Below are 27,379 nucleotides of genomic sequence, written 5' to 3' on the forward strand. Positions count from 1 at the left end.
TTCAATAATTTTGTGGCTCAAACAAAGTTTGTGTACAGAAATGAAATTCATTTATGTTTCATATACACCCTATACACACAGCCTATGGGTCCTTTTATACAATATCTTTAATAATTTGTGCCTTTTAGACAAAATTTGTGTACATTGAACCATCAAAAAACAAAGGTTTCATTATCTCAGTCATGCCAAAGAATTTCCGTATTTCGGAATATTTGGATATGGGGGACTCAACCTGTAGTAGGGATGTGCAGGCTTGGATTTTGCATGCTGAGTTCGTATTTTTCCCTCCAAAAAAACAGAACTCAGAAAGAGGCAAAACGTCATCTTGCATGGACAAACGTCATCATTCCTGGACATTGTGGCTGCAAAAATGTACCTTTGTTGCGACCCCATTCTTTCCTTTTTTTTCCCCAATCCTTTTAAAGTTTTGATACTAAAATTGTGGGCTAGTCGTAACCATTTTCGTGGCATGTATCTGCGATTCCGTATGCAAAAAATATGGCGCCAGCGTCTCCATTTCCACAGCCATCCTGCGCATCCTTAGGGTTACTCAGTTATCGAAGTATCTGTGACCGCCACTGATTATTTCTACGCACTTGCTTGGAACTGCGAGGCTGCCGGTTGCCGTCTCAATACATTTCCAGGCACGTGTAGCTTTAGCATATTTTGGCACGGCAGCTGTGTACAAAATCCCAGCTGCTAGTGCATTAGCCTCCACATCTGAGTCCCTACGTCGGTGAGCAGGTGGCTTCCTGTGGTTTTCTGTCTCAGACCTGTGTCGTGCTTTCAGAAGATATTTCCATCATTCCAGGAAGATTCTTAAGTATATTTCGCTTTTTCAGTGAGACCTTCTGAGGGCAAAAGGATATTTTTGTTTTCTAGGCTACAGTTACCAAACAGTGGTTATGAGTGGGTGAAGATAAAAATATCGGTCTTGAGATTTAATAGTGAGATAAACTCATCTTTGATTTTACTTTTACCTTTGAAGGAAGTGGGAGGAACCTCGCTTGCTGAAAGCTTGAGGGCTACGGCAGAAGCAGCCTTGTCTCAGACTGGATTTACCTATGATGAAAACACTGGGATGTATTATGACCACAGTACTGGGTTTTACTATGATTCGGTATGTGTTTTTAAACTATGTAAGCTCTTGTCATCTGTAATTGTAAATTCCTTTTGAACTTATTAATTGGTATTGGGTCAATCAGTGCTCATTGTATTGTGGACTGAAACGTTGCTGTGGTCAAGCTACAGTATGTAACCTCAATTGTTCTGCGCAAAATGTGACTTCTTTTTCTCACCAACCAAATTGCTGCTAGTGATAAAATGTTTAAGCAATGGGCATTCTGGATTTGGTGTTACCGCCTTATGCCTAATCATGTCCCTTACTAGTCATGCGATAATTGGCCACTTAAATCACTTCTTGATCGCCCATCACCCTTCTAGCTTATGGCGGTACCCCATTTGCTTTGAAATCTATAGTAAAGATGTTGCCCAGGGGTCTATGGAAAAAAACTGGAAATAACAGATGCGGTTTCTGACCTTTATATAATGTATATAAAATAATCCACTATTCAATGAAAAGGAAGTTCCTATCGGTTATGAAAAATACTGTTATTAAATAACTTGCGTATACCCACACCTAAGTCGTTCCCTGTGAAAAAGGCAAATTGGCAGCAATAACCTTTTATTTTAAAGTGGTCAAACAATTTTGACTTGTATTTTTCTTCCGCAACAAGGAGTCCCAACTATATTATGATCCGTCAATGGGTATTTATTACTATTGTGACGTGGAGAGTGGTCGCTACCAGTTTCATTCACGAGTGGACCTCCAGTCCTTGGACACACACGTTCAGGCAACCAAGGAGAAACGGGTGAAGAAGAAGAAACGGGAGCCAACTGGGGCACAGGTGGATGGCAAAGTTAGTCACAATCTTTATTGGTTACGGAGCTGCTTGTCTGTAAGCGCGTGACAGTGTGTGATGTTTGTGTTCCTGTGTGATCTTGGTTGTACGTCTCAGCCTGTGTGACAGCCCTCATGTTGGCATAGTTTCTGATGTTATTCATAATTCTTTTTTTGTGCAATGAAAGTTAAGCTTTCCCAGTATTAAAATAGTTGTAGTGAACTTTTAATATCGCTCTCGATCTCGTTTGATGACCTAGTGGCTTAGAGATCACTTTATACAGGCTATGTTGCTGCAACATATCCTATCTTTGTTTTTTGCTTGTTGTGTGCTCTGATACATTTAAGACCAGTTTTAAACTGCAAGTCTGTATGTTAAAGTATATTTCTGTACTAATGGAGTATATCAGAATATATAGTAATCCCTACACCACAATATCAAGTTATTTCTTTACCAAGGTCATAATTGTCACCACACAGGGTTTGAATGAGGAAAGTCTGTGCCCACTTGCAGCCCTGGACCACCTAAATGTCCATTTTGTCACCTAGCACCACACTGCTGACACTTCATCCTGTCTTTAGGTGCAAAACTTAACAGAAAATATGGCTAGCTTGAGGATTTCTCCTTATGGATGCACATCATCTCACAAAGGTAGCGTTTAACTGTTTTTGAATTACTAGATTTGTATTCCCCTGTGGAAATGAAGCCATCCCGTACTGAGGACATGTCATTCTAAGCACTACAGAATTTTAAAATGAGGAAAATCTCACCTCCATTGCTGCTGCTTTATGTTAGTCGGGGGGGGGGGGGGGCCTGATGACTCACAGCGTCAGCGGTGCGATGACCTGAATAGTTTTATTTTTTAAATTCTATTCTCGTATAGTTTTGTCCTAGTGATATTTTACACAGACTAAGACAGCTTTTGCTTTCCCAAGTGTGTAAGAGACTATTTAACATTGCTTTTTCTAAGTGATTAAATCAAATAGATATGCTATCCTACTTATAATTAATTTTTAGAAACTCTACTAGAATGTATCTAGACAGCACCTACCATTGCTGTAGCCTCATCATCTATGGTTTGTGGGCATATTCCGAGGGCTCCCAGCCCCCCTGAGATGGAAATGCTGCCGTGAAGGTAGCATCAGCTCAGCTATTCCCAATAAGGGCAAATTGCACAGTAAATCGGAAGTGTAGTATTTGCCTGTCTAAAGATGCATACACATAGAACGATATCGTTATCGTTTAATATCGTTTCATGTGTATGCAAGACCTCGTTAATGATCTGCACTTCCGCGTATCGTTAACTATATCTTTCATCAGCCGTACTTTCAGGCCAATCTGACGATACCGCCAGATCCTGCAATTTCGGGGATGCACCTGGTGACTTCACTGAACGGTATCCTGTTGATAGAGCTACAGTAAAAAGGTAGACAATGGGGGTCATTCAGACCCGCTCGCGAGCGGCATGACGCTCGCAAGCGGGTCGATGTTCCCCACTGCGCATGCGCACGACGGAGGGAGCTCCGTCGTGCGCATGCACGAGACCCGGCGAGCGGCGGGATCACCATCGCTCCGGGTCTCGCACCAAAGGGGGCGTGCTGTCGATGTTGATTGACAGCACGCCCCCTTTGGTGGGCGTGCCGGGGGCGTGCCTGCCAGACGGAGGCGTTCCCATGGGAACGCCTACTGTCTCAAGCCGGCCCCACTGACATCACTAGTGATGTCAGTGGGAGTGATTTTGACTCTGATAGAGCCAAAATCACTCCAGGGCTTGCGGCAGCGAGACCCTACCGCAGGGTCTCCGTCGCAAGCCCGATGGTCGCGATGGTCAAGACCATCGCGACCATCATCATGGACGCTCGCTATAGCTGTGGGTGGTAACCCACAGCTATGCGAGCGTCCATGAGGACGCTCCAAAAAAAGGTAGGAGGGCCCTGATTCAGAGCGAGCGCTCTGGTCAGAGCGTTCAGCTCTGAATCAGGCCCAATGTCCAGATAGACACCAGATGTTAGACAGACAAAAGGTCGACAGGGACCACAGGTCAACACACTAAAGGTAGACATGTAAGAAGGTAGACGGATACAAATGGTCGAACGGTTGACACAAAAATGGTTGACACTTTTTCTTTTTTTTTTTTGTTCAGGTTAGGCACCAGGAGGTAGGGTGAAGATTTGGGTTAGAAAAAAAAAATGTGTCGACCTTTTGTCCCTGTCGACCTATTGTGTGTCTATCATCTGGTGTCTCTCTACCATTTTACTGTAGATCTTTCAATCCACACCCGGGGCAACAGTGAACGGTATTGCTCATGGAGCATATCGTCCTGTGTGTACACTTGCCAGGGTCCCGCGGCCAAAGCATTAGTTCCCCTTAACTAGTCATCCCAGCCCAGTGATTCCTGGGGAAGTGGGGACCCACCCAATAAAGGGGTCGCTGTTCTGCAGGGCTGAAGCCTGGGGCTATCCCCGGCACCCCTGGGCTGTGGGTGCTGAGTTGATAGTCCATTATTAAAGTGTAATATTGTGTTTCAGAGGTGGAACTACAGATACCAGTAAACCTCCCCCGCATGCTGATACTTGGAGAACCACAAGTACCAGCAGGTGGGGCATTAAGGGCCCACTGGTACCTATAGTACCCCTGTAAAAGAAATAGTGAAATAAAAACATAACACCAAATGTTTTAATCATTTATTTTGCTGCAACTTCACTTTAGGGGGGGTGGCGGCCTTTAAGCTCTCTTTCATGGCCGCAGCCTCCCCCAGTACTTCCATGGTGTCTTCGATATTTCAGAGCTCTTCTTCGCTCCTCCTCCGCTGTTGGACTGACACCTGCTGCCTCACGATGGCTCGCCGCGGCCATCTTGAATTTCAAAAATGGAGCTGCAATGCCATTTTTAAATAAGAAGCAGCGCTGACGCCCGCTGCCGAACTCTGTAAAGTGAGCCACCTCCCGTGCCACGCCCGCCGCATCCCACCACTGCCGCGTCCAGCAGCAGTGGTGGACAAAGCTGGATCCCGCACTGCTGACACGCTGCTCCGTCAGCTTTGGTCTCCGCAGTCTACACACTACAATATTGGTAGCCTGGTCGGCGGTCGGGTGTCCTAGTTTTTAAGCATGTTTAAAAACCAGGAGACCCGACAGGCGACCAGGTTTTGGTCTGCGGATCTGTCTGCAGTGGGTACACACTTGTCTAATGTCGGGAAGATTTGGATCTCCTGAAGATTGGACAAGTGTGTACCCAGCTTAAGAGATGGTAAGTGTAAGTAAGAAGGGAAGCCAAAGGGGCGGAGCTGCACATGAGTCGGCTATAATTGCACTTCCATGTGCGTGTATTGAACTAAATGCATATGTTTGCCTGTATGCGGAGTTGTGCGCATCTATGTGACCACGCCTCCCCTGCTCGCATGCTTTGCTTCACAGCCGCTGTCATGATCTGCGAGCAATTGCAGCAGCCCTCTTCCCGGTGCTTGAGATCCACCTGAAAACAGGCGTATATCTGTGTACGCCCATCACCACTCAGTTATTCTTCACGGGGCGACTGCATTGCTCTCAACTGATTGCTTGTAGACTTATGCGCTCAGCTCCAGATCATATGCAGGAGCCATCCTAAAAACAGACTTGCGTGCAACACAGCTTCAGCCAAACTCGCCAGTATCTATTCGCAGTCACTTTGATGCGCAATTTTGGCACCGTTACTCACCTGGTAAGTTCTAAGCTCAGTCTCCCTGCTTATAGCATCTGCACAAGGTAGCGTCATCTGCGGAAGCTTCATGATTTACTTGTGGCCTGTCCTTCCTGCGTCCATTCCTTGTGACTGCACTGACCAGGTTACATCCAACACCAGCCAATCTCATGGGCTCTGTGACTGCACCTTTTAGACCCTGCTGGCCTTGCGGTGACTCACTTTTGATTTATTTGACCTATCCCTGGGACTTCCCACAGTCACAACATCGTCATGTGTGACCTGGCTTGCTGAATGCATAAAGACACATTTCCTGAAAGGCAAAGGTACATTAAAATAGGAGTGCGAGTCACCCCCGACAACATTTAAGAATATGTACCTTCCAGGTTATACTATACATACACATGTACATAAATGCAATAATAAAACTTATAATAAACGCTCTGGGTAGAAGGGGATGTCCAGTTGTTTGAACCTTTATCCTTGGTACCAGACACCTAAACTGTTTATTTCCATGTGCACTTTTAAAACATGCAAAAATTGATCATCCATCATCCTTGGATTGTAGATGATGAGATACTAAGGGGTGCGACTCACTTGTGGCCCATAGTCGTAAAGTGCCACAAGAACGACGGCAACTCGGGATCACAAACCTAGTCGAGTCTCTAGTATCTGTCATTCTAAAAAAACAAAATTTTCACCAAAAAAAACCCCATTTCGAGCTGACATCACATGACACTGACGTCATGTGACCGGTCAGGTAGCGTTCCCAAGACTGCCCCTCATACATATTACCCTACTTGCTGACCCTGCCGGGCTTTCTCGAGGCTGTCCGGTGCTCATCTGGTGCCTCACCCCCGGTCCCTCTGCCATTTCTTGGTTCCCTGCAGCTGCCGGGTGATCTCTCTAGTACTCGCCTCCACCCTGACAGGTGACAGATCCAGCTCCACCTACTCATGCTGCATATTATAGGGATCCCCACAGCATCTTAAAGGGATCCCTATGCAAATATTTCAAAATCTGAAATAATCCGAAATGCTTCTGATCCCAAGCATTTAGGATATGGGAGACTCAACCTGTACCACTGCCATGTGCGCAGTCGAACATTGTGGTGAATTGAATATGGGCTCCTAGAGACTTGAATAAAATGTTATCACAATAAAGGAGCGTACACACTGGGCAATCAGGAAAGACATTACGACATCGTAATCGTACCATTGTTCCTGTTCCCCCGTAGTGCCTGCACTGAACGATCAGTCCGTTCAGTGTAGGCACCCTCCTTCATTCCAGAACATGGTCTATCTGTCGTTATCGGCAGATTGGCCTGCATGTTCACTGAGCATGATTACAATCGCTCAGTAAAATCGCCCAGTGTGTACGCACCTTAAGTGGGTAAAAAAAGTATTGCAGAAGTGGATGTAAAAAAGGATTCACATTTTGTAAGAACTGTAGCGTAAATGCCCCTAAATGGCACAATTCACCTGTCAACTGAAACTTACCTAAAGACCTTCATTGCTGCAACAACAAAAAAGCTACCCTCCAGTCCTTCTCCTCCCTAGGCTAATTCAGAGTTAGCTAGCGTATTGTTTTGTTTGTTTTTGTAACTCTACACATATAGAATTTTTTTTTTTTTTTTTCCCACCATTGCACATTACAGACTATTTTCTAAATACTGTATAAAACATACAGCATAGTAATCAGATTATTTCCATATATGTATTCTGTATTGAAACTAGTTCTCTTCAAAACAACATGACCCTTCTCTTTTATGGGTCAATAAAGATAAAATACATGTTCTTACATTATGAAAAGTCATTTTGTAATAGTCCCAGGATATTTTATCTTTACTTTAATCAGATTTAGAGGTGAATTCTTACTTTCTTTTGTACCTCCTATGGGGGGTGAAAACTGATGACGACTCTTTCCACAAGGTGCTGACGTTCCGTGTCCGCACTGTGTTTTGATGGTACTTTGCAGAAATCGCTGAGAATTCAGTCTCCCTATATTGCTCTGTAGAGGAAGCCTGTAGTGTGTATGTGTGTGGGTGTGTATGTAATATATATATATATACACATATACATACCGACATACATACCGACATGTATTGTAGACGGTCCCTTAGTGGCCATGTCATGTTCTGGGAAAGCTCAACTTTCTTGCAAGCCGTTGGTTTAATGTGACCATTATCTCTGTATTTCTATCTCCTGAGTGTTGTCCCAATTTTTTCCAAGGCTTCAGAGGAGATGAGAACATCATCTTCCTTTAGTGCAGCTCATGATACAGAGTGTCCATATGAAAGGGAAGAGTTTGCCAGTGGAAACAAGAAGCCCAAGCTGAGCAGTCACTGTGCAGACTTCAGCACCAGAGACAGTTCCTCCTCCTTAGAGGACAGTGAGCCAGAGGAGGGAGAGCTCAGTGACTCTGACAAGACATCCAGTGATGAAGACATGTCCAGTGCAGACAATGCTTCTACTCACAACTCTGACACTGAAGGTGATCTTGGTTCCACTTAGAGTTCACAAAGAGGGAGGAGTGTAGTTTTCTTTTTAATGATGCCTTTACTGTTTGTGCCACAAAAATATATAATCGCAGACTTTTCATATTTAGTTCTAAGAGATCCTTTTCTGTATATGTTTTGGAGACCAATTATAGCTCTAGTATTGGATATATAAATCCCTATTGACTAAATATGGGTTTCACAGACTCATACATCGTCTTTAGGGTGGAATTCTGGCTCGTGAACATTAAGAGCCTCAAGAGTCCTTTCCGTTGTTAAGGAATACAGACTTTAGAATATATAAAATGTTAAGCGCGACAAGAACTTTTGCTACACCGTTGGATTTTGCATCAGTGATGGAACTAACTCCTAGTGTTTTCGTAGGCTGCATTTTTCCTAATAGGTGTTGGTCCAGAAAGTGTTGTGTTGGCCAGTAGTATTTCCAATAACTTTCCATTTACAGGAATCGTAGAAATAATCCTCTGTTATTGATTTTATATTGTCTTTCACATCGGTCTTCAATTTACCTATAAAATAGTAAATATCTTTTATTATAAATATTTTCTGTAATGTAAATGCTGTTGATGATCGTGACCTGTTAATTGGCTTACTGTGCAGACACAGAGCGGATCTGGCCTCCTTGCATTCGGGTTATAGTTGTCCGGTCACCAGTGCTACAGAAAGGATCTCTCTTTATAATAACCGCAGTGAAAAATGCCACCATCGGGAGGTAGGTGCAGCTTAGTACATATGGTAGATGGTGTATATACTGGCAACTGCTTGGTCCTTAATTGAAAATTTAAGAGTTTATTTTATTGTCTAGGGAAAAGGACATGGGGCATACAATTCGTATTCCGGAGGTCAGCGTCAGTAAGGTGAGTACATTTTAAAGCTACATATGGGGGTTTATTGGCACTAATGGGATGACCAATAACAAGTAACAACTGGAATAGTTCCAACATTTCAGAACCTTTACATTCTGCCGCTGCCTACACCCCGCCGCGAATTCTAGTAGACTGCGGCCCATGAGGGCTGCAGGTACAGTATTTTCCTGTTGACTAAGGGTGCTGGCCCCTTCCCACTGACTAATCTATATCTCATCCATCCCATTTTAACCAAACTTCTCTACTGCATACAATCTCATCTCTCCCTAACCCCCTCCCCCTACATTTTAACATCATTTTACTCTTTTACTGCATACAGTCTAGTTAGAAAGGCCATTGATTGTGGTGTGGCCGCGTATCCTTCAGGAAACTCATATAGCTTAGGAAGCATTGTTTTAAGGTGGTGGTCAGAGTTCAGCTGGCAGGACATTGAGGCTAGCCATCTTACTATTAGGACAGCAGTTCCCAAACTCTGTCCTCAAGGCACCCTAACAGTCTAGGTTTTAAGGATATCCATGTTTGGCCAAAGGTGACTTAATTAGTACCTCAGTCCCTATGATTTTTACCACCTGTCCTCAACATGGATATCTCTAAAACCTGAACTGTTTCTATGTGCCTTGGGGACCAGGTTTGGGAACATCTGCATTAGGAAAAGGTTTAATTGGATTTGTCAGAGTCTAGTTTCTTCTACTAATGCAGAGGTTACCAAGTGCAGTCCTCAAGGCACCCGAACAGTTGCTGGACAATCCTCTCCTTCATTGTACAATATATTGTTTGATGTTTTTTTTTTTCTTTTCTTTTTTTTTTTATTGTATGTATATATTCTATATAGGAATTTTCTTGTTAATAAAGCCATTTAAAAAAGAAAAATCTGTGCCTGGGGGATTCCTTATGAAAATTGGCCTCCAGAGAGAAGCCGGAGGGGCAGAACCTTATACACAGGGAACCATGGTCACGTCATGTCACTGCTCCAATCCACCAATGTAATAACATTGTATACTCCCAATAGTTACCATCCAGTTAATAGTGGAACAATTCATAGTCTACCATATGCAAAAATTTGCAATAGTGTCACCATGAGATGCACTGTACAATGATGCACTAATTATGTGCCCGAGCGTGTCATTTTATTCTCCCCTTAAAGCTGGAAGAGCTTATTTACTGGACTGGAAAGAAAAATGTATATATATTTTTTTTCTTTAATAGTTTCATGCTGAAGTTTACTTTGACCATGATTTGCAAAGCTATGTACTTGTTGACCAAGGCAGCCAGAATGGCACCGTTATTAATGGCAATCAGATTCTGCAGGTAAGTGGTAAGCTTTTTCTTCCTTGTGTTGCTAATTATCCAAGTAATATTTCACACACAAGTGACTAGATCAGTTTTGGCTAACCTTGACACTCCAGCTGTTATGGAACTACATAACCCAGCATGCACTGCTACAGTTTTGCTATTAGGGCATGCTAAAACTGTGGCAGGGTATGCTGGGATATATAGTTCCACAACAGCTGGAGTGTCAAGGTTAGCCAACACTGGACTAGATGCACTTTCACTGTTGCTAAATATATGGTAAAAAAGGTGCCACTAACACTTTTAATAACTGACGTTCTAAAAGCATTATATAAGACAAGTACAGAAATAATGACACGTGCTCTCTCTCCAGACAAAAGCAGAGATACAGCCATGCATTCATTTCTTTATACAGAGTCTGTGTAAATGTGCCCTCTAAAGACTTGTCCTCTTACTCTGACATGTACTTAGTCTTAGACACTTGTAGTCTACATCCAAAGTATAGAAATACTTCTATATTTTCTTGGCTTTTTTGAGTGCTTTTCAGTAATTGTTTTATATCATCATGTATAACTGTCATACTTCCATTTGTGTCAGTTATGTACTTATATGTATATAATTTCTGCTTGCGTTCTTACATATGTTGCACAGCATAACATTATTACATTTTATTAATGCTGTATAATAATGAACACATGCAGTACATATAAAGCCCTAAATTGTCATCTCTTTTGCCAGTTTTACTAATAGGCCTCATTCAGAGTTGTTTCTTATGTGTGTCCTAGTAGACAGGTATCATTGATCCCTTTGCAATGTGCTTTGTGAAAGGAGGTATGGCGCAATATGGTATACTAGCCGTTTGTCTCTGGTCTGCTTCCCCATATGCTAAGACAGGGTATTACCTAGGGATTGGAACATATAATAATCTCCTCCTATAGATCATACATGTAAAAGATAGGCCATGTGAAAGAGCTCTTTAATAGATTATCCTCAGGACAGATAAAAATTACACACATTTGTCACGCAAAAGATTTTTGGGAAGCTGGAGAGACCAACTTGCGTTCTCCAAATCTCCGCAATGGTCAGGGCTAAAAGGAAATGCAGAAATAAGGGAGAAAGTCAGAGCATTTCCCACTCCTCCTAGAATAAAGACTGTCGTCGCTATCTATTGTTCCTTCCACATCGGCTGCGTCTTTAAATCAAACGGCCACTTTTCTCAGGAAGTGCAAGATTTAAGTGCAGTCAGCCCAAACATGTCTAATTTGCAATCATGCCACCAAGATTATAATGCACTGCTAGATTTCAATTTGTGCAGCCGTCTTGCTGAATAGTTATTTCACAAGCTCCGTACTCTATTACAGCCTAAAGCAACCTCTGACCCTTGTGTGCTGCAGCATGGGGACGAGGTCAAGTTTGGGGAAACAGTCCTGTCGTTTCATGTCCATCCTGGCAGTGAAACCTGTTTTGGTTGTGAACCTGGGCAAGTCAGGGCACATCTGTCTCTAAATAAGAAAGAAGAAGGATCTGGTAAGACCTTGTACTTGGTGTAAAGTTATCCATGGTTTCTCTTCCAATATGGGGCTGTGTTCATCGGGTCTCCGGCTTTTTCCCAAAGTGAACAAACTACCACCTAAACAGGAGCCAAGTTGGTCATCTTTTAAAATTCAGAAAATGTATATAATACTATAATAGTATTATTTATTAACATTAATATAGCGTGCACATTTTATGCAGCACTTTACAAAGAATATTTAAGTCCATCACATCAGTACCTACCTCAGTGGGGTTTACAATCTATAATCCCCTATCGCATGTTCACACACATGCAATCTATAATCACACACATGCAATCTATAATCCCTTATCGCATGTTCACACACATGCAATCTATAATCCCCTATCGCATGTTCACACACACGCAATCTTGGGCTTCTTTTTTTTTTTATTGTTATCAGAAGCCAATTAACCTGCCAATATGTTTTTGGAGTGTGAGATTTGCCGCACAGGGAGTAACTCCGGGTTTTACGACCGGAGCTATTCAATTAATCCACATCTTCCCTGTGTGGTAAACCATGGATTAATGCTTGCTAACCCATAGATTCCATGCATAGTGCTGGAATTAATGGGTTTCCTCATGCGATAAAATGCACAGTCTGCATTCTTACAGATTCAAATCCACCCTCTGGGGCTTAGCGCGTGGGGTACCTGCTGCTAATTGAATCGGGCAGCATGTTCAACTAGCTGTGAGGTATACCCCGCGCCTAATTGAATCTTCCTTATAAAGTCCACACAGATCATGCCCTTGGTCAGTAATATTGAACTCCTTATGTCAGGGCTGCAAGGTAGTAATGCTAACTTTTACGCCAAACGGGCTGTCCTAGCATTGATCTATAAAATGCCAATATAGTAAACTATGCAGGATTTTCTAAAAATAAGTGCTAGAAAAAAAAAATATATAATGTAATGTCTTGGAGGGCATCAGATAGTATATATTACCGTTTCTTTGACCAGCTTGAGGAGTGCTGCTTTTGATATATTTTTACATACATACTAGATACGTACTAGAGTTTATTATGACATACTTCACTATTGTGCCCCTCCCATACATACTCATCTGTCTATCGGAGTCCTGTTGTGCAATAGTTGATCATACAATCCTTAAAATTCATATAAATGTCCTGTACAGTCTCCACTTTTAAGTGGCGCTCTGCACCTTAGCTCTTCCCCAAGGGCCAAATCTCTATACAAATTAGAAGAACCGGGAGGGGCACAATAGTGATATATATTCCTCCAGCACTGACCCCATACCATCGGGCACTTACAACTGGGTAAACGTTCATCTTTCTGGAGAATGGAATTAATAACTCTGACGCTGCACAGAGCATTGCGTCTGGTAAAAGATCACATCATGCACCCTCAATGTATAAGAGTAGTAAAGTTGGACCACATATTTCAATCATGTGATTTGCATGTTCTGAGTAATAACTTTACTAAATATTTAACAAAAAATCCTAGACATATGTTGGAGAACCTTAGCACTGCTAATATATAATGTGTGTTTTTATGTTTAGTTGGTCCAATCCTAAGCAAAGAGGGGAAAGAATTATTAAGAAGACAAGGCCTTAAGCAGATCAGAGTGAAATACGGCTTGCAGGTAAGAGGTGGGAATGACCTTGTTCCCGGATAAATAAATAGCACTTTGACACCTGTCTCCCTCTATCAATTAATCTGGGACTTCTCATTACTGGGTTCTGTTACTGATAACCTTTTGGATGTTCTCTACATATTTTCCTAGCCTACTGCACCTTCAGCTTACTAACACGTGTAAACACTGGATTTATGTGAGAATAAATGTGTTCCAGTTTTAAAGAATGAAGACAATGGGTGCTCTGACCCTAGACAAACAACCATAGAAACACCACTCTAAGGGATACTTTTGGCTCACATTATATAATGTATGCTAAATCGTATTTGAGTGGTCCAACCTGTTGTGAAGTTAAGATGGGTATACAATATACGATATATTGGCCGTTCTTGCAATCTGTGATGGATCGCAACGACTGTTGTATAGTGTGTACCCCCAAATCCACCCAATTTATTGACTAATTGAGTGGTCTCATCTTCCTATCCGATGTGCTGCACATCAGATTGGACGATGCCATGGACGACGCTGTGTTGTTATATTAAGCATGTAATGATATATATTGTGCAGCGTGTATGGCGATATGCTCTATCGTTACATTGCATTGCCATGTCAGTGTGTACCCAGTGTGATACCCCCAAAGTGTATAAAGTGTACCTCTTTGGACTGAGACAAGTGCCAGTCATATTTTTATATGTATTCCATGTATAGTAGGGCAGTAAAACTGCCAGTATATATATATATATATATATATATATATATATCTCCAGTATATTTATTTATGTTAACCCCTCAAAGCAGGGAATTTGTAGTGGTTTGCCCCCATTGGACGATGGACTCTGGGAGACACGCGGCCAGGCACAGGATACTACCATCCGTTTTATAGGGGAAACTGTCCCAGTAGGTCAGTGGGCTAGAGCGGCGCGTGCGAGCGGCGGGAAGAGGACCCACACGCGACCGTTTACTATATAAGGACTCCCGCAGGGTAGTGCTTACCTGAGGCAGGCGGAACGGGTGCCGTGCTGATCGGAGAGCGCTGTGGGGTTTGTAAGGAGAGCCGGTTAGGTGACTGCCACTGGAAGGAGAGCCGGGTGCGGAGTAGCCAGAGAGCTGTGAAGACACTGCCGGAGGAAGCAGCATCACGGCGGGACCGCCCAGATTCCACCCCCTGCCTGGTGACAGACAGCTGGGAGGCTGAGGCGGGCTGCGGGCGTCGGCAAGTGCCGGAGGCTGACCCAGAGACTGGAGGAGGGTGTCAGAGGTGGTGACTGAAAAAGGAGACCTCCCTTCGGATGTACAGCTGCCAGAGAGGTCTGTAGCAAAATAGCAGAAATCACCTCACATTATAGTGACACTGCCATACTATCAGGACACCACTTAACACTTATTTAAATAAAAGACTGAGACTGTGCCTGCTCCAGTCTAGCAAACCCCAACCAGCCCTAAGTCCGGCAGTGATTGCACCAATCTATAAAGCAGAGGCAGTGACAGTAACCCTTCTTCCCTCAACTTGTCAGCTGTTAGTGTCAGTGCTCAGCATAGACCTTACCAACACTGTGCTGCCCTCACACAAGCAAGAATAATTAAGCATACTGACAGCCCCTTTTACCACAGAATAACCTAAGTACAGTGGAAGGCAGTGCTCCCTGCAGTGACGGCCCCTTTTACCTCAGAATAACCTAAGTACAGTGGAAGGCAGTGCTCCCTGCAGTGACAGCCCCTTTTACCTCAGAATAACCTAAGTACAGTGGAAGGCAGTGCTCCCTGCAGTGACAGGTTATTCTGAGGTAAAAGTGCTGTCACTGCAGGGAGCCCCGCCTTCCACTGTACTTAGGTTATTCTGAGGTAATAGGGCTAAGTACAGTGGAAGGCGGGGCTCCCTGCAGTGACAGCACTTTTACCTCAGAATAAAAGTTGAGTAGAATTGCTAATTTTTAGCTAAACAGCTCCCTCTTCTAAAAAGGGCATACAGTTTCGAGTACTAATTTGGCAGCTGAGAGGAATTGTGAAGGGCAGAGTGAGTAAAAAGAACAGCCATATCATCTGCCAGGATACAGAGAGAGTAGCCAGGAGTGATTGCTGCAATTACTCTTCAGTTACTCATCAATTGACCCCCCCAGCTGTTTCTGAAAGGGAAAGTGTTATACTACAAATACAGTATCCAGACAGCTATCTAATTGTTCTTACCTAAAAAGCCGTGCAGGACTTTGTATTGCACCAGGACTACTTAATCCCTGTCTTTAACGAACTATTCACCAACCGGGGAAACGTTGATTTAAAACTAGTGTTTCTACTTCAAGGTCCATAGGGGTCCACAGGGTGACCTTGGGGTATAGCTGGATCCTCGGGCACCATGGAGTTTAAGCTTTTAGCTGCTCCCAGGATGCACTTGGGTCCATCCTCCTCTATACCCCGCCCCCGAGCCACAGGCACCTCAGTTTAAGCTGGTGCCCGGCCGGAGTCTGGTCACCCTGCGGGGGGAGCAGCCCCGTAAAGCTTTTTATTTTTTAACTTCGTTAAAAAAATTTTTTTTTTTTTACTACAGTTTTTTTTCTCCAGAGCGGCAGCGATGGGCTGTCTGTACAGACGCCCACGCTGCCGCTCCTTCTCCCTGTTGGCGCCGCGACGCCAGTACTGAACTGGGGATCGCGGCGGGGGAAGCCAGAGTCTGTACTAGCCGGACTCTGGTTTCCCCCGGGACTGCTGCCGGAGACGCCGGGGAGATCAAGGTAAGCCGCGCACCGCTGATTAGCGGCGGTGCGTGGGTTCCTTTTAAACGCAGTCCCATGCCCCCGGTCTATTGGACAGATCGGGGGCGGTAGCGGTGGCGGCGGGCTCCCCCTCCATTGGAGGCATACCCCGCCAGACCACTAGACCACCAGGGTGAATAACGCGGCAAGCGGGATGCCGGCAACCCGGGGATTAATATGCTAGCCAGGGGAGGAAGCCTTCCCTGTCTAGTGGCTCCTCCCCTCAGCTCAGCGCGCCTTTCAGCTAGTAGTCTGGCGTCGCTGAGCTGCAGATACTCGGCCACTCCTCCTCTGAGATCTCCAGCAGCCATTTTCTCCAGTGGCAGCGCAGATACTCTCAGGGAGCACACGGACCGGTCCCCCTGTGTACCTCTCCCCTACAAAAGGACAGTGTACACAGCACTATAGCCCTCCCAGACACTGAATCTGGGCAGGTTGATTGTAGTGGAAAGGTGCAGTGAGTATATCTTCCTGCATGGTTTGTGACTTTTGCTAGTGCTGCCTGTCTGTGCTAATTTCTACTTACTGTCAGCCTATACCTATCCCTTTCCTTCTCCTACAAGCCCTACAGGTGTGCGGGGGAAAGGTGTTTCTACTGACCTCACTTATATAGATCACGTATTTGTGAGGTCTGTCACATACAGTTGTGTGCTACACAGGGCCATATTGTGGGCTGTTGTCCAGCACACTGGTGAGTGCGCACGTTTTCTTCCTATGTCATAACTGTATATTTAATTATATAGTCTGTCACGTCTGTGGAGGAGATTGAACACTCCGTGGCTCCGGTATTGTTCTCCTGCAGGCGCTGTTCTGCAGGAGTGGATAGGGAGGATTTGTCACAGGACGGCCTGTGCGGACGGTGCCAGGCGGTCCCTGGTACGTCTAAACCTCCTATGTCGGAGGAGCCACCATGGGCGATGTTTTCCCAGGTGCTGGTGTCCATCGCGGACCGTCTGTCGGTCCCGACTGCCGTCCCTACTAGGGCGTTGCCCCAGCCTACCATCCCCCATTCCCCGGGTGTCCCACAATTATTGCAGACTCCCCTGAGGTCTCAGCCTGTTGGTCCCTATGCGGGGTTGCCAATGTATATACAGTCCACCCCTGTGGCGCAGCAGGCTGTGGTGCCGTTTCAGGCTCCTGTGGCAGCTCCTCCACCCTGGGTGGATGCGCTTTCCCACACTGTCCAAGATTTGGCGGCAGCATCTTCGGCTTTTCAGTCGATGTTGCGCAGTGACGTGCCCTCCAGGGCGTCTAAACGCACAGTTATGGCATTTTTCGGACTCTGAGGGGTCCTCGGATGATGGTGAGGTGCAGGATGACTCAGCCTCAGATGCCTCAGTCCAGGAGGTAGACACTAAGTCTTCCATCAATGTGCGGGCTCTGGTTAGGGCGGTGCGGGCCATTCTTCTGATTGAGGATGAGGCACCCGCTCCCAAGTCGAGGTATCCTAGTTTAAAAAAAGTTAAGGTTACTTCTGCAGCGTTCCCCTTGTCTGATCAGTTGACAGATCACATGGCGGTGGCCTGGCAGACGCCCAGTAAGCGATTCCTGCCACAGAAGCGGTTGGCGTCCAACTATCCGTTTCCGGAGGCGCATTGTAAGAAATAGGAAACTCCGCCTGCGGTCGATTCCCATGTAACACGCCTCATCAGGAGTGCTACTTTGCCATTGCTGTCTATATCCTCGCTGAAGGATCCTACGGACAGGAAGGTGGAGAGTTGTCTAAAGTCTATTTACTCTCTCTCAGGGGCTGTAGCCTGGCCGTCCATGGCCATCTCCTGGGTGGCCAAGGCCATTGAGAGTTGGGCCAACGCCTTGGAGGACACGTTTACGGATGAAGCTCCGGATGTCCAGAGGGCGTTGTTAGGACAGATGAGATGCCACTTCCTACATTGGAGAAGCATCTTTGGATGCTAGCATGCTGACCTCTAGGGTTTCGGCGGCAGCAGTGTCTGCTCGCAGATCCTTGTGGTTGAGGTCTTGGAGAGCAGACGCTGATTCAAAGAAAGGCTTGGAGGCCTTACCTTTTAATGGAGAGTTACTATTTGGTCCGGACCTGGACAAAATAGTAGATACCCTGGCAAAATCCAAGTCAGCCTTCCTCCCTTCAGCTACGACACCTGCTAAGGTCCGGAGCTCGGCCTTTCACTCCTTTCGGGTTCAGGGCAAGGCAAAGGGTAAGTCCTTCCCGAGGCAGTCCGCAACCAAGACCGCCTCAAAGCCAAAGAAGCAAGCCTGGAGTGCTAGGCGCCCTTCTTCCAAGCAAGAAGATGAGCCTTCTGCATGATGGGACGGGCCTCCCTCTGGGAGACCCCAGAGTGGGGGGCCGACTTCTTCAATTCGCCCAGTGCTGGCACAATACCACCACGAATGCCTGGGTGCGAGAAGTGGTCTCCCAGGGGTACGCCCTGTCTTTTTGGTACAGGCCGCCTCGCCAGTTTTTTTGCACGAGGCCTTCTCAGGAAAAAACCTAGGCCTTGCAGGTTCAGGAAGCCATAGAGGCCTTGCTGACGGCGGGGGTCATTATACCCGTACCACAATCTCAACGTGGGATGGGGTATTACTCTACGCTGTTTCTGGTGCAGAAACCCAATGGCTCTCATCGCCCCATCCTCAATTTGAAGTCCCTGAACAGGTTTCTCAGGGTTCCCAAATTCAGGATGGAAACTTTGCATTCCATCATTCTGGCGATGGAACCGGGGGATTATATGGTCTCCCTGGATATCCAGGACGCCTACCTCCATGTGCCTATAGCAACATCGCACCAACGGTTTCTGCGGTTTGCTATTCTCCACAACCACTACCAATTCAGGGCTCTACCCTTTGGCCTCTCCACGGCACCAAGGGTATTTACCAAGGTGATGGCGGTCATGGCGGCTCACCTTCGGAGCCAGGGGATACGGTTGCTACCGTATCTAGACTACCTCCTCTTGCTGGCAAGCTCCCCGGAGGTACTGATCCAGCATCTCCACCTGACGGTCGCTTGTCTACAGGCGCACGGGTGGTTGATCAACTGGAAGAAGTCCTCCCTCATCCCATCATAGCGGATGGTTCATTTGGGGGCCCTGCTGGACTCTCGTCAGCAACGGATTTTTCTGACTCCAGAGAAGGTCTCCTCCTTACAGCTGCGGATTCACAGTTGTCTGAGCAGTGGCAGAGTGTCGGTGCACTCAGCGATGAGAGTTTTGGGGTCCATGGTGTCGGCATTCGACATGGTGGAGTTTGCCCAGTTCCATTCCAGGCCCCTGCAGAGGCTGATTCTTTCGGAATGGAACGGATTGCCACACAGGATCCGCTCTCAGATGCTGGTGTTGTCCTCGGAGCTGCGTCTGTCCCTGGCCTGGTGGCTACAGACGGCTCATCTCCTCGAGGGGCGCCCCTTTTGGATCCCGGGATCCCGGAATGGGTTCTGCTCACGACAGATGCCAGTCTCCGGGGTTGGGGGACAGTGACAGGCTCTTTGTCACTTCAGGGTCGTTGGTCGGCGGAGGAAGCATTTCTTCCCATCATCATCCTGGAACTGCGGGCAGTGTACAGAGCCATGCAGTCGTCCGGCACCGCTCTTCACGGAAGGGCCGTTCAGGTGCAGTCAGACAACGCCACCACGGTGGCGTACATCAATCACCAGGGAGGGACTCGCAGTCGAACTGCGATGTCAGAGGTGTCCCGCGTCCTGGCTTGGGCAGAGCGCTATCTTCCAGCTCTCTCGGCAGTCTTCATCCCGGGAGCCCTCAATTGGGAGGCAGACTTCCTCAGCTGTTACGACGTGCATCCCGGGGAATGGTCGCTTCATCCAGAGGTATTCCAACTACTCGTGGACAAGTGGGGGCTGTAAGAGCTGGACCTGATGGCGTCCCTTTCACAATCACAAGCTGCCCGTGTACGGGTCAAGGACAAGGGACGCAGGCGCAAGTCTGATAGACGCGCTGTCGGTGAAATGGCTGTTTCACCTGGCTTACTTGTTCCCTCCGATATCTCTGCTGCCTCGGGTCCTGCGCAAGTTCAAGCAGGACGGAGGCACACTGATCCTGGTGGCCCAGAAGGCCGTGGTACTCCGATCTGCGGAGCATGTCCATCGACGCTCCGTACCGCCTACCTCAACGGCGGGACCTGTTGTCTCAGGGGCCCTGTCTGCACCCGGATCTGGGTCGACTATCTTTGACGGCGTGGCTCTTGAGACAGCCGTCCTGAGGTCTTGGGGCTTTTCTAGCTCCGTTATTACCACCATGCTGAGGGTGCGCAAGCCTGCTTCCGCGAGGATCTACCACAGAGTGTGGCACACTTACTTTCAGTGGTGCGAGGCCAGAAAATATGATCCCTAGGTGTTTCGCGTATTCTGGCTTTCCTTCAGTCAGGTTTGGACTTAGGATTACGTCTTTCCTCACCGAAGGTGCACGTGTCTGCTCTGTCGGTGTGGTTCCAGCGCAGGATTGCTGCTATGCCGGACGTACACACCTTTTTCCAGGGTGTTTTAAGAATCCAGCCTCCCTTTGTGCCACCTGTGGCCCCGTGGGATTTGGTGGTGGTTCTTCGGGCCTTACAGGGTCCTCCTTTTGAGCCCTTGGAGTCAGTGGAGCTCAAGTGGCTAACTTTTAAGACTGTTTTCCTCTTGGCAATTGCTTCTGCCAGGAGGGTTTCAGATTTCGGGGGCGCTTTCCTGTCGTCCCCCTTTTCTGGTTTTTCATCAGGACAGAGCGGTGCTTCGCACTCGTCCTGATTTCCTGCCTAAGGTGGTTTCCAGGTTCCACATTAATCAGGAAATTGTTGTACCAGCCTTTCAGTCACCTGATCTTTCGGCTGGGGAGGTTTATGTGGACTGGACTAGGAAGTCGGATTCTGTTTATCCTCTTTGGTTTTCACAAGAGGGGTTGGCCTGCCAACAAACAGACTAGCCCGTTGGCTTCGTTCTGTTATTATTGAGGCTTATATGCAGGACGGTTTACCTGTTCCAGCCTCTGTTAAGGCTCATTCCACTTGGTCTGTGGGCCCTTCTTGGGCTGCTAGCCGTGGCGCCTCTGCTGTTCAGCTGTGTAAGGCGGCCACCTGGTCTTCCATTCAGAGCTTTTTGAGGTTCTATGCGTTTGACACCTTTGCCTCTCAGGATGCATCCTTTGGGCGCCGGGTTCTCCTATCAGCACAGGAGCGTCCCCGCCCTTAATTGGACTGCTTTGGGACATCCCCAAGGTCACCCTGTGGACCCCTATGGACCCTGAAGTAGAAAACAAGAGATATGGTAAGAACTTACCTTTGTTATCTCTGTTTCTACGAAGTCCACATGGTCCACAGGGCACCCGCCCTGACGCACCTGGCTTCATATGGGCTCTGTGACTGGTCACCGGTTTTCCGTCTCCCATTTCTGTGAGTATGGTTCTTGTGTGTTCCAGTCTTCCTTCTCTCTGTTTCGTCTCCTCCTCCGGCCTTGGCTGCTTACCAACTGAGGTGCCTGTGGCTCGGGGGCGGGGTATAGAGGAGGATGGACCCAAGTGCATCCTGGGAGCAGCTAAAAGCTTTAACTCCGTGGTGCCCGAGGATCCAGGATCCAGCTATACCCCAAGGTCACCCTGTGGACCCTATCAAAGGTAAGTTCTTACCATATCTCGTGTTATTACCTTATTCGGGTGAACCTGAAAATAGTTGGTAATGTTGCTAGGGTCAAACTATTGCACAGGAATGTGTTGTATGCTCATTTGTGTTTAATCCATTGCTTCCATAGGTGGGTCAAGTATCCTGCGTTGCAGATCTAATAAATATAACTCGGACCAGAGTATATTTCATTCTCTAAAAAAATGTCAATCTTATGGTGATGTAATTGTTTAAATGTAAAGTTGCTATAGAAAATTTGCCTTATATTGCATATACTCTTTTTGGAATAAATACAAAATGTGTGAAATATTACCTATATCTAATACTTACCTCCTGGTCGGAAACACTACATTACGCTATTCTCCAACATACCACTGTACTTAGGGTGCAACATCAGCTTTAGTCTTGAAAGTGCCCAAAATATTGTCATCTTATGATCTGTTTTGGAATCTTCTGACTTTTTTTTTAGCCAGTGTCCAATAGAACCGTTTGACTGAATATAATTCATTGTTTTAGGGAGCAGATTATGAAGATAACAAAGTACTGAAGAATTCAAAGTACAAAGACCGAGCAGGGAAACGTCGCCAAGTGGTGGGAAGTGAAGGCACGTTCCAGAAAGAGGATGCGCCCGCATCTGTACATGTGTATGTAGGGAACCTCTATTTCTCCAGTTTATTGGTTTCTTTGGGGTCTATTTACTAAGCAGTGTAAGGAGACAGAGTGAAAAGTGATAAGGTGCCAGCCAAACAGCTCCCAACTGTCTCCTAACTTTGCTTAGTAAATAGACCCCTTAATCTGTACTTTTATAGGAACACTGACTTACAGGGTCGGTGCAAGGTGTCTGGGCGCCCTCGGCAACATTTCACCCACCGCCCCTGCTCCCTCCAGTTCATACTATGCCATATATTAGTGATGCTAATTTATAATATGCCACACAGTAGAGCCCCAAAATCATACTGTGCCTCATAACCCTGCCCCCAATTCATAACGTTGTTCCACAATTCATTATATGCCACACATCTGTAGCCCCAATTCATAATTATGCTACACATCAATGCCTCCAATACATAATATGCCACACACTTGTGCCCCCATTACATATGCCACACAGCTGTGCAAGAAAGTGATTGTATGCCACATAGCCATGAATCATGCCAAACAATGCCCCTAGTACATATGCCACACATGTGCCCCAAATTCTTTATATGCCATATAGCTCCCCCAATACATTGTGCCAACCATCCATGCCCCAATATATTTATGCCACACATCTGTGCTCCATTATGTCAGTACCCATTATCCTCCACACACTCACCCTGCCATTATTCATTAAACCCACATACACTAACCCTGTCAGCACTCAATAAAACCACCCCCAAACACACTAAACCAACCTGTCAGGGACTGAAAGCCATCCTTTTTTTTTTTTCCTGTGCACTCAGCGGCTCCCTCCAGTGGCCGGCGCCCCTACGCAACCGCCTTAAGCTGCCTAATGTTAGCATCGGTCCTATTGACTTATAAATCTTAGTAGCACCACTTTTCCTTCATGGAGCAGGAGGCTCTGCACATCCAAACCTAACCTCACTGCATTGAGTTGTGAAAGGTTAAATAGAGCCACATTTAATTCTCCAACTACCACGGGCTTTGGAAAACCTTTTTGTTGCTTTATTTATAGATTTAAAGAATGAAAAACTGTCGTATGATATCCATTACAGGTTGTCAGTAACCCTAATGTAACCATTGTTTTTCCTGTACACAGAGAAATTAATGATGGTAACAAGGGAAGAAAAATGCTAGAGAAGATGGGCTGGAAAAAGGGAGATGGACTCGGCAAATCTGGTGATGGCATGAGAGATCCGGTACGTTACAAAGTCTGGTTCATGCATGCTTCTGAGATTATCACTGGGTCTCTGACAATAAATTGTATTCCAGTGTCACTGCTGCGCTTTTGTCTGCTCCTTCACTAACTTTAATATTGATGATCTTTTTTGGTTGTATTGGTCAGTGGACCATTTTTTTATAACCAATTAAAAACAAATATTGATGTCAATACGGTTTTCTCCGCATAAGATCATGTATGCATATAATATATGAACAATCGCTTACAGAGTTTTCTTGCCTTACAGAAACAAGAACAGTTGTCATCATACTTCCACATTCTTTAACTTACAAACTCCTATTTCCAAAGTATTTTAAACCCATACTTCTACAGAATGCATGTATGCAACCTTTTATACTGAAGCAATTTGTAGTTATGTGCAGTATATTGTTAGTCATGTCAATAGATAGTAATTGGTGACTGATGGCAAAATCTTGCATGGTTCCAAAAATCATCATTTTGTGGTATCACAGTATCCTCTGTAAATCATCTGGTCGGGGCCGGATTAAGGCATGTCGGGGCCCCGGGGCAACTAAATTGTGGGGGGCCCCCTTCACGGAGCCTACTACCTCCATCCCCGCCCCTGATTACTTACCTGACTTCCCTATTCCGGCAAAGCTGCTCCCTAGTCCCCTCATCAGCGTCACGGACGTGATGTGTCACATGTCGCCGATGAGGGGACTCTGGAGCAGCTCTGTGCTGCTCCCGAATAGACTACAGGTTCTAAGCCAGTTCTTTCAACCAGTGTTAAGTTGTGACTTTTCAGGTAGTGTGTTACACCTGAGTAATTTTGAGCTTGCAATTACAAAGCTTATAATCACTCATTTTTTTTTATTTTTGTTAATAGTTTACTAAAATGCCTAACTATGAGCAATGTGTCATTTAGAGTAATATGTATTGAATATCCCTTCACAATATACATAAATTTAGATGTTATATTGATAATAGTTCAGTGATTTATTGGACAGCTTTACGCACGTATGTGTGTGTTTGTCGAACAACCCTCTAACTCCTGCAAGTGCTCATGCTAATGTCTCACAAATGATGGTTCCTCTGATTTACCAGATCCAGCTTCAGCTCCACAAGAAGCAGGCGGGCCTGGGGGCGCACAGTTCTTCTTCCATTGAAGTCCTTCAGAGTCAGACACAAAACAAAAAGAACTGGGAGAAGGCTCGAGAGAGATATGCTGAAAACTTCCAAGATGCCACAAAAACAGACTCAAAGAAACCTACTATTTGGGTTAAGAGCACTGGAACGCAGTAACGCTCTTCTTGGACGAACATCAGAGTAAATCAGTGGATTTAGTATAATTTATATGTGACTTGACTGCTCACTTTTTAAAATGTATAGACCTTAACTGGCAGACCGGTCCTAAGCTATGTTCTAACTCAGCCCACAGGTTTTTCTTTAATATATTGTACATGTGTCCAGCAGAAGTGTTTTCCTCTCATCAGACGCACAGTGCTGTCAGCTGGACGTGTAACACTTATTACACATTAAGCAATGCAAAGTGTGATCATGTATCTTTGGTCTCCAGTGAGACAACACAATGGGAATGTCAATAATCTCTGTATGTAGGTGTTTTTTCATTGTATATTTATTTTTCTTCCTTTTCCTCTTTAAATATTTTAACTTCCATTAAGTTAAAGGGGTACTTTTGTTTGTACTGGGGCATTTCTGCCGGTACATTCAGTACAGTGAACAGAGCGGAGACAACATTTGGAAAGTGTAAAGCGCTAGATAAAAGCCTTAAGGTGTCACTTTTTCAGAATCCAGACTGTCATTGTGCCTCAATAGCACACCCTAATATACTGCGGCTAGCAAAACGAAAGAAACCAGTGTATTACATGCTGCCTGTCTTTTGTTTCCTCTTGTTTTATTAAAAAGAAAAATGTAGTTTTGAGAATAAAAATGGACTATGAGCCAGGTCTGATCTGAGCAGCCACCGAAGTAGCTCATTATCCGTTCTCTTACTCCACTTCCCACATGACATAAAGCAAAGTTCTGAGTCACAGTCCAGTGACTAGAGTTATACCACAGAGGCAATAGGAAGAGTTGCTTCTTGGTGCATCTGTCCTGTAGCTCTTCTCATTTACAATTGAAAAACTAGATTAAAAAAAGGATCCCTTAAATACAAAGGTTCAGTACCACATTGTTGCCTTAGTATATTGTATTGCTTAGTGATTTTATTTTTCTTCTGTGAAGAACTGTACAGTAAGTGATAAAATTGCAGATGTAACTTCCATTAAAATACTGTATATATATTTTATGAACTGTAAATGAGTGAGTCTTGTTTGGAGTTATTCTTTATACAGGAGCCTATTAGTATGTTTGTGGAATGTGAGTGGAACCTCACACTAACATGGGGAGGACATTTATCTCCATACAGTTGCTGTCCTGGTCTACAAATGGAACCCACAGGCCAGTGCTACAAGTGGGCAGTGCAATTACAGTCGCAGGTATGGTTCCAGCCGCAGAAGGGATACGGTGTAGATTCACTTCTGATAATGACGTTTTCTCCATTTGTCGCTTTTGCTATTAATTATTGTTACGGCATAATAGTTAAGGATAAGCCAGAGATTCCCAAACTCTGCCCTTACAGCCCAGGTTTTAAGGTTATCTATGCTCGAGTTAAATCAGATTGACTGAGGTAGTAATTACGTCACCTGTGCTAAGGCATGGATGGCCTTAAAATGTGAACCACAATGGCGAAGTTTGGGAACCTCTGGGATAAGCATTACTGGCATGAAAATATTTGTTCTATATGACAAAGTGTAGTCAGGATGTGGTGTCTACCATGATGTAGAAAAAATATCTATAGTGCTATATGCATTTTAGTTTAATGACTACATCAGAGGTTCCCAAATGCTGTCCTCAAGGCTCCCCAACAGTAGAGGCTTTAGAGATATCCATGGTTGACCACAAGTGATTTAATTAGTACCTCACTCAACTTGATTTAACCACCTGTGCTTAATTATAGATATCTCTAAAATTTGAACTGTTGCGGAGCCTTGAGGACCGCATTTGGGAACCCGTGGACTACACTTTGATGAACTGCTATGTGTATCTACAGTCAGTGAGTTATTGGTCATTGAGGGAAAAGAGCAGAATGTAGTTTCCACACCACGCCCTCGGTGGGACTCAATATTTACCATTTTTGCTCAATGCCAGAGTCTCCCCAACAGTTCAGGTATTAGAGATAACCATGGTTGAACACAGTTGGCTTAATTAGTACCTCAATCAATTTGATTTAACCACTTGTGCTCAACCATGGATATCTCCAAACTGTTGGGGTGCCTTGGGGACTATTGGGCCCCATCCATCTGCGATGGATTGCCGCAATGCCGCAACCCGGGATTGCCGGATCACAAAAATCCAACATGTTGGATTTTGATGATCGCGATCGTCAAATCGCCGACATTTAACATGGCAAATGTCTGCGTTCCGGCTACGAATAGCAGAGCATCGATGGTGGGAGGTTGGCGTTTCCACCCGGAAACGCCAGCATTTCCCATCGCATCGCCAGAGTCGCTGATGTATGGCCACCTTAAGTTTGGGCATCTCTGCTCTATGCATAGGCAGGACATGGGGTACGTAAGGACCAGTGTCTATTAGTGGCAAATAACTGGTCCTGCAATTAAACTTACATATAGCAAGAAGTACTACTTGAACTTATGTATCCCGCTACAATTGTGGCTCTGTCGTGTGCAAATCTCTATTCCATTGTCATCCATTCTGGGGGGACACTGGCAGTTGTGTCCATATACTCTCAAAG

The 27,379-nt window shown here is 45.4% G+C and overlaps 1 protein-coding gene across 2 annotated transcripts in view; it reads left to right on the top strand.

Moving 5' to 3' along the window:
* Positions 1-25,873, top strand: part of AGGF1 (angiogenic factor with G-patch and FHA domains 1) — a 37,113-nt gene extending 11,240 nt beyond the window's left edge. Inside the window, exons 4-14 of one of the 2 annotated variants that reach the window (XM_088443903.1) lie at positions 989-1,120; positions 1,737-1,919; positions 2,483-2,552; positions 8,695-8,806; positions 8,900-8,951; positions 10,167-10,268; positions 11,612-11,777; positions 13,322-13,404; positions 22,242-22,369; positions 23,485-23,584; positions 24,670-25,873. In XM_088443903.1, coding sequence (XP_088300029.1) covers positions 989-1,120; positions 1,737-1,919; positions 2,483-2,552; positions 8,695-8,806; positions 8,900-8,951; positions 10,167-10,268; positions 11,612-11,777; positions 13,322-13,404; positions 22,242-22,369; positions 23,485-23,584; positions 24,670-24,867 — 1,326 coding nt within the window. In that variant the 3' untranslated portion in view covers positions 24,868-25,873. Of the gene's footprint in view, positions 1-988; positions 1,121-1,736; positions 1,920-2,482; positions 2,553-7,810; positions 8,073-8,694; positions 8,807-8,899; positions 8,952-10,166; positions 10,269-11,611; positions 11,778-13,321; positions 13,405-22,241; positions 22,370-23,484; positions 23,585-24,669 lie in introns of both variants that reach the window. The other variant, XM_088443902.1, reaches the window with a different exon arrangement.
* The last annotated feature ends 1,506 nt before the right edge of the window (positions 25,874-27,379 follow it).

This window comes from Taudactylus pleione, unplaced genomic scaffold (genome assembly GCF_031769625.1).
Source record: "Taudactylus pleione unplaced genomic scaffold, aTauple2 ptg000336l, whole genome shotgun sequence".
In the NCBI taxonomy this organism is placed as follows: Eukaryota; Metazoa; Chordata; class Amphibia; order Anura; family Myobatrachidae; genus Taudactylus; species Taudactylus pleione.